This window comes from Synchiropus splendidus, chromosome 3 (genome assembly GCF_027744825.2).
Source record: "Synchiropus splendidus isolate RoL2022-P1 chromosome 3, RoL_Sspl_1.0, whole genome shotgun sequence".
NCBI classification, from domain to species: domain Eukaryota; kingdom Metazoa; phylum Chordata; class Actinopteri; order Syngnathiformes; family Callionymidae; genus Synchiropus; species Synchiropus splendidus.
The window spans coordinates 8397724-8405045 of NC_071336.1; the positions used below are offsets into that span (position 1 = coordinate 8397724).

At 41.5% G+C, this 7322-nt stretch overlaps 1 protein-coding gene across 2 annotated transcripts; it reads right to left on the reverse strand.

The window, feature by feature from the left end:
• Positions 1–643: 643 nt before the first annotated feature.
• men1 (multiple endocrine neoplasia I) lies at positions 644–7252 on the reverse strand. 2 transcript variants are annotated; one of them, XM_053860487.1, is made up of 10 exons: positions 7095–7252; positions 5666–6140; positions 5066–5274; positions 4626–4754; positions 4499–4539; positions 4328–4415; positions 3617–3753; positions 2922–3066; positions 2078–2254; positions 644–1752 (listed from the first exon to the last, which is right to left on the reverse strand). In XM_053860487.1, exons 2-10 carry the CDS (start codon positions 6099–6101, stop codon positions 1237–1239), a joined length of 1878 nt encoding a protein of 625 aa, XP_053716462.1. In that variant the 5' UTR covers positions 6102–6140; positions 7095–7252; the 3' UTR covers positions 644–1236. The 2 variants fall into 2 exon arrangements, with proteins under 2 accessions (XP_053716462.1, XP_053716461.1); XM_053860486.1 differs by having other exon boundaries at positions 2078–2257.
• Positions 7253–7322: the final 70 nt, after the last annotated feature.

The following is a 7322-nucleotide window of genomic DNA, read 5'->3' on the forward strand; positions in this document are numbered from 1 at the left end:
ATAAACCTGAATTCTGAAAACCTAATTGGTCACATGCTAATGTTTTGACGCGTTTATGACCGAGGTGCTAACATCGGCACTCAGGAGACTGTTATTGGATTAGGAGCAGTATCTCGTCGGCCCGATTTACTTTTGAGCTTTATTACATAAATGAAGGCATTACAACTCTCTTTATTCAACATTTGCAATTCCATTTGTGAACGACTACAGGTACACACATACAGGAATCTTTTTGAATGCAATACGTTATCTATTTCAGGTTATTTTTAAATTGGAGGTGGGCATCGTTAGGAAAGTATAACTGTTTCATTTTTATTATACTTTTATTGAAGCTGTTACACACATTTGTTTTTTAAAAGTATCAAAGTCAAATAGGTTCAGTAACTCACGTACATTCTACAGCTGTGTACCACTTATATTTACACAGACATATTTAAATCCGTTGATGCTCAGATTCAAGTTAGTGTTTGACAGATCAAATTGCAAGTATTTATTTATGTATGTTAAACTGTACCATGAATGACGTTCAATTTCTACTATAATAGAAACAGTGGCACATTTGACGCATTTTCTGCTTGCTACATTTTCAACATCAGTCTGCGTTGACATGTGGTCTTTATATGTTTCAGAGATGAAAACAAGCCTCGCCATGCTTTTCACATCAGAACTTTATTACTGGCAGATTACAAAAACACAGACAAACACCACAAGTAGTCGAGCAAGTAGGACGTAGCAGAGCCACCTACACGGATCCGTGTCAACAGTGCATGGTCGTTCGGGTCTTCTGGTTTAAAACGGGCCTAGCTTAGCTATGCACAAAACTAAAAAGGCCATCTACATGAGAAAAGAGCAAAGTAAGGCAACAAAGAGCTAGCAAGAAAGAAGCTGTCGGTAGAGCAGATGTGGACAATGTTACACAGTAACTATCCTAAATTCTTCACTGTCGTTGTGGACTCCTAAAGTTTGATATTTACACACTTCTGGACATTCCTGGCTTCAGATGTCCACGTGTAAACTAACATAACCACGAGTTGATGATCCGTCACAAGATGAAGAGAATCTGCTCTGGCCTGGTTCATTAAAACTGAAATTCAAGTTCAGTTTGAGCACGATATGTGAGGCAAACTCTGTCATATATTGCTCCATTCTGTGAGGATATTGAAAACTACCTCTGGTGGCATCAGACGTGAGCACTGTGGGAGAGCCAAGATCACAGTTTGTTTCTACATCTACAATCTAGAGAGATTTGCGCTGTCGCTTCATGAAGGACATCGAGTAATCTCCGGCTGGTGTGCTCTTCTGCCTCTTCATTTGTACCTGAGACTGGGCTGTGAGCTGCAGCTTGATGGCGCTGGAATTCACCTTGGCAGCACACAGCAGCTCCTTCATCCCTTTCATCTTCTCACTCTGGAAGGTGACAACCGGGCAGTTGGTGGAGGCTGCTGCCTGCTGCTGCTGGGATGCAGGTGAGGAGTCAGGACTGGGGGACTTCGGTTTTCCTTCTGTGTCTCCCGCGCGGAGAGTTTGGGAAGATCTGCGACGGCCTCCACCCTCACCGATCTTCTTGGGCTGGTCTGTAGGGTTTTGGGAAGGTGGGGAATTGGGAGCTGCAGGAAGGGGGGGACTCTGTTCTTCCAGCTTGGACTCCCTCCGTGGGACTCGCCTGCGTCCTTCTCTGAGATCTTCACTGGACTGATCATCATCATCCGGGGTCTCGGGCTCTTTGGTGATGATAGTTACTTTCTGACGAACCTGAAATATAAAAGAATGAAAGCATGTTAATGCAGAATCAGGGTCACACCTACTTGGATTGTGCTAGCCAGACCTTTGTCCATGTTAAACTCTTGAATCACATACAGTAGTTTCAACTGCATTACACTGTTGTTCATTTTTTAATTCTAACAATCTACATTCAGAGTCAAGGCTTTGCCACAATTTGATTTTAACATCTCTATTGTTGAACTGCTTACACAAAATTGACAGTAACATGGCATCATTTTGAATTTCTGCATGCATCAGTAGAGCCAAGTGAAAAGAGACTCGAGATGTGTTTTACAGATTGAATGGCGGTTCTTACTTGAGCATCAAAACGACTTAGAGACTGCACCAGGTAGGTGGCCCATCCAACATGGAGGACAGGAGTGGGGCTGCCCTCTTCCCATTTGCAAATGCCATCATAGAATCGCAGCAAGTGAGCAAAGCATTCTGGATCCTGCAAAGCTGAGAATGCTGCTGCCTGCTGCTTGGGTTGATCCTGCTGGGACGGAATGAGTTTAGTTTTAAACAATGCGACAATCAGATTAATACACTTGACTTATTGTGGCCCAAAAATACAAGATTAATAGAGGAACCTTGCCTCTTTAAACTGCTCTTTCAAGCAAACCTAATCCTAGAGTCTCCATCAATTCACTGGGAAGACTTAATATATCAAAGAATTACAGGAAGATTCTATGACACACGTGAAGTTACCTGCTGCAGATATAAGACTCATACTTGAAGCAAATGTCACTCACAATTGCTCCTCATTTCTCCTTTATGAGAGTTTTTATGTTCAACATAACTAAACATAAACTGAAGATAACCAAACATAACTAAAGAAGAAGACGAAGATAAACGAAAGGAAACTTCAATCTCTTTCCAACAATGACTTTCCTACGTTCTCTGCTATTTAACTCATAAAACCTGAATAATCACCAATATGCTGTAAAAATACAGTTAACACAAATTATAATGCAAGCTTGAGACAGCTAGAAAAACATACCCAAATAAAACTACATCCATGATTACTGTCAATACTTTAATGATAGTAATCATGGATGATATCATTTGCATAAAAAAAAAATAATTAAAAGGCTCATCAAGGAAACATTTGAATCATTTACACCATGGAGCGTTCTTATGTGAAGACATAAGATGGTCACCTTCTCAGGTCCATCTTCTCCCTCAGGTCCCTCACTGGGACTCTCTGCAGCAGCACTCGTCTCCTTCAGCAGGGTTGGAATGACATCATTGGCTATGTCAAAAAACTCCTTATAGATCTCCTCATCTTCGCGAAAATAGTTGTAGCTGAAAGAAGAGAAAAACATAGTCAACTTGATGTTTATTAAGCTTTTGGGATAAAAAAATTACTTTGTATTAAGAGTTTCAATGGAATATTTTTAACAGTGCCATTTCAACAAACAAACTTTATCTGAATCATATGGCATAGAAAGAGGCTAGTTGTGATATGCAATTGAATGAGTCCAGAGGGAAACACAGGACCAGCAGAACAATGAGGAGCAGGAAAAGGAAGCTGATGAATCGGCGAGATTTTGTGGCCTGGCGGGTCAGCTGCGGTATTTTTAGCAGTGTTTAAAAGGGAGGAGAGTGAGAAGTCACAGCACAGCTCATCCTCCCAAAGGCCACGCACCCGCTCATAACACTGGATGGGGTTTTACCGCCATCTTGTGGGTTACTGGTTACACTCATTTAAATGATCAATGTCAGATTAACATTTTTGCCATACATCACATTTCTAGACAAATATGTAGTCCATTTGCAAATAATATCAATAGACTTGATTATATCTCAATTTCTTCCTGTTAAAACACATTTTTGAGGCTGAATGTGAACTTACTCCTGCATGACCTGCGCAGCCTCGGCCCAGGCTCTCAGAGCATCCCGCACATTCCTGTGTCTATAGTGAAAACCAGCCAGGTACATGTACGGGTAGATGTGCTCGTTGTTGTAGTGCTTCTCAGCAGAACTGACAGCCTGTGACAAAGAGAGCAGAAAGAGACATGAGACACAACTTCCTGTGTCCACACCTTGACTCTTATCTGTACAGTTTCAGAACATACAGTACGGTAGAGTCAGGACAACATTTCTGTCTTGATAACTGACAGCAGATCTAATTGTTTTTCCACTTATAGCACTGGGAGTACTCCTCATGGGGATTGGGTTTGTTTCAACTGGAAGCATTCAAAGATCAAATAATTATCTTTCCCATTACCCATTATCTAATTAGAGGAGCGTTTTCCTGTCAACCCACAGTTCACAGGTTTGAGAAGATGTGGATGCTAGAAACTGAGCCGTACTTTGCCATGTCATTTTCAACTAGCAATTTCATTCATTTAAAATTGACATTTAATCCCAAAAGAGCAGCATCTGAAGCACATCATTAATGAATGTATCAAATTCATGCTATTGTTTGAAAGTGTAAATTGTAAATCCCCAAAATAACTAGACCTAAATTACACTTCTTGTGAAATGTTTTATAGTACGAAACGTTGCACCTAAGACTTCAAGTTAAGTAAATCAATAAGGTTTTTCATTCTTCTATACTGACCTTGAGGTGGATTTTCAGTGGATTTTCTTTCCCTGGGATTGGATCCTGGTCCTCCAAGTCAGCTAGCGTCCCCATGGCCATTGGGTATCTAAAACAAGACAGTGAGTCCAAAAAGTGGGAAAAGAAGTTTCAATGCTATATCAGAGAGATAGTCAATTCACCACTCCTCACCTGTCCAGGTCGCCTCTCTCATACAGCAGCCAGAGCAGCTTCTGTTTAAAAAAAAAAACAAAAAAAACAATGGGATGAGTTACAATCCACAAGTTCATGCTCAACCAAGAAGCACAGAGTCACTCACTTGTTGAAGCTGTAGGAGCTCAGAACTATCAGTGTGCAGGTCCAGTGATGGGTTGATGGCACAAACCATGAAGGCCACCTCCATGTTTCTGTCACACTTCATATACGAGCCCTTCAGGTAGAGCCAACTCTAAAGGAAATACATCCACATGATGCAAAGGCTCTATTAATAAGCAGCAACCTAGCTTCAGGAATGTTTAACAGCCCAACCCTCACGAGAGAGCGCCTCACTTGCATTGGCATTTCATGCGCAAACTCAGCACATATTCATTTAGGTTCAAACACGATTAAAAACACTACTCATCAAAACTTGAGTGACAAACTTCAGAATACTAGAATTGCTTAATGGTATTCACCCAAACCATTTTTCGACCATCAGTTCCTTGAATGAAAACATTTATACATAGTTCACGAATATAGAAATCTAATTTCTGCTCTTACCTTCTCATTCACTCCCGTATTCACAGTTTGTCCTCGCCTGTCTTCATTTCCTTTTCCATGCCAGGTGACTTCAGCCGTCTCCTCCCCATTTTTGCCAAATATCACCCAGGCGTGATCTTCAGACAATGCCAAGTGGACATCCTTCAGACCCAGAACCTGGCAGGCTGCCACCACAGCGAATGCTACTCCGGAGCTGTCGAGTTTAGTACCTAGATCACATTTAGAAAAGAAATTGTTTAAAAACAAATATTCCACAGCATAAAAGTTACTCAATATTTACAATTGGAAAAAATGCAATACTTCAGGCACATAATGTCATCATATGTAAAGCTTAATATATTGATTTGTTGAAAGAAACACTTGGCACTAACAGAAATTATTTGGGAATGGATCTGAAGAAAAAAATATATATTTCAGAAGAGAGGATGTGAATGCAAATTATTTGAGGGGTCTTGCTAAATACATTTATTTTGTACCTATTCGACAAAAAAACACGAGATTACAAAACCCATGGAAGTGGACCACACCTAGTGCTTGAGAACTTCTTCTCTTGTCAAGTTGCAATATTCACAATGGTAATTATTGAAGCTCATGTCATACCAGTGATGAGACTGAAGAGGGATTGGATGTGGGCTCTGTCCTTGAAGTATGATCGGCTCAGACTGTTCCAAATGACATCAGACACTTTCTTTACCAACTCCCTGCTGGATCCTGAAGCAGTTCTCCGGAACAGGGACAAGTCCACTGCACCCCGGATCTGTGCTGTGAAGCGTTCATACAGTGCAGATATCATACCCAACTCCACTGTGGGAAAGCAGGAGGTGGGACAGTCTGGTTCAAGTGGTTCGAATCTCACACCAGGAACATTAATTGGGATGACCCGGTTTACGGCCAGGAAGTGCTCCACAAAACCCAGAACCAGGGAGAGGAGGGCCAGGTCTGGCTCTGACTTGCGGAGTTCAGCGTCAAACAACTGTACTACACCATCAATCCCCCGTAAGGGGAAGTGCTTCTTCTGGGTGGAGTGAAGACCCATGATGACAACTGTCAATCAAGCCACTAATATTCTCCACATCTGCAAGAAAAATAATCGGACAAGAAAGTGGTCAAACCACAACCAATTTTAAAATTCTTAAATGTAATTAAAAAAAATAAGACTTTTAAAATATATTATATGAATATAACATTGATAATTTATAATGATTAATGGTTCAGACACAGCAATTATTTACGAAATACAGCAAAGCCCTTTAATGAGATAATATTTAAATAAACACAGGGATACAATTTTTGTTTCTCCCCTGTTCAGTTCAGTCTCGTCTGTTTGGTAAAGCAGATGCAATACCGTAATTCCCCATTTTTAGATCAATTGTATATCTATTAGGAAATGCGTTTACCATTGGCGTCAGTAAAAGCACAGATACAAAAAATATACTGAAAAACGGGGTTAGTTCAGTGGCCCACATCTGCGCAGTCTGCCATGAATTACATCAGCGCCGGGCGACACAGCGCTTTGGTGGGCGGGGCACTTCCACCGCTAACTACGTATACATATTACCATGGAGATGGAAGGGTTTTTTTTAACTACGGTTGTTAAAAATATAAACAACTATGTAATCGGCCTATTCTGATTTCGAAGATAATATTACACAAACTAAAATAGCTCACGAGGTTATTGAACTTTTCAAACCTACCGGCTGATACAGGCAACTGGCTATCCTTTCGAAAATGCGTGAAACGCGATCAATTGCTCGCGCAATTGAACCGCTTGTTTACCAAGGCCGCGCTAAAACAGCGCGGTGAAGTCATGTTAGCAACCATAGACGTCACAGACCTTGGGCAGCTATGGCTACTACTGATGTGGTCACACACTGCTAACTAGCTAACGAGCCGCTAGTTGCTTACTTCACTACTTTCAGATTACCGGTGAGCGTCGACCGCCTAAATGAAACAATTAACCACTTACTAAAGAAACGCTCACTGACTCTGAGAAGTGTAAAATGGGACACGCGTAGCGGAGATAACCTACCAGTATTTCATTGCCTCCGCCACATGTTTTTGTTTGGGTACCCCTTCTTTTGCCGCGCAGTTCAGTCTGCCCAGAAGTTACTCGACGCGATTAAGTGCGTTTGCGTACCACAGATGATTTTACGACGACGCTACGTGAGGCGCAAGCGTAGTGGAGTTTCCTGCATAGATAAACGCTTGCGTAGCTCCTCTTCATCCGGGATCCGCTGATGAATGCTGGGAAGCGGAG

What these genes read in the sequence shown, in the direction of transcription:
- men1 (XM_053860486.1), bottom strand. Translation starts at nt 6,101, where the DNA reads ATGGGTCTTCACTCCACCCAGAAGAAGCACTTCCCCTTACGGGGGATT. An exon ending in ATACGGGAGTGAATGAGAAG is followed by an intron (nt 4,755 to 5,065) that starts GTAAGAGCAGAA and finishes TATTTCCTTTAG; the next exon opens with AGTTGGCTCTACCTGAAGGG. An exon ending in CACTGAAAATCCACCTCAAG is followed by an intron (nt 3,754 to 4,327) that starts GTCAGTATAGAA and finishes TCTTTGTCACAG; the next exon opens with GCTGTCAGTTCTGCTGAGAA.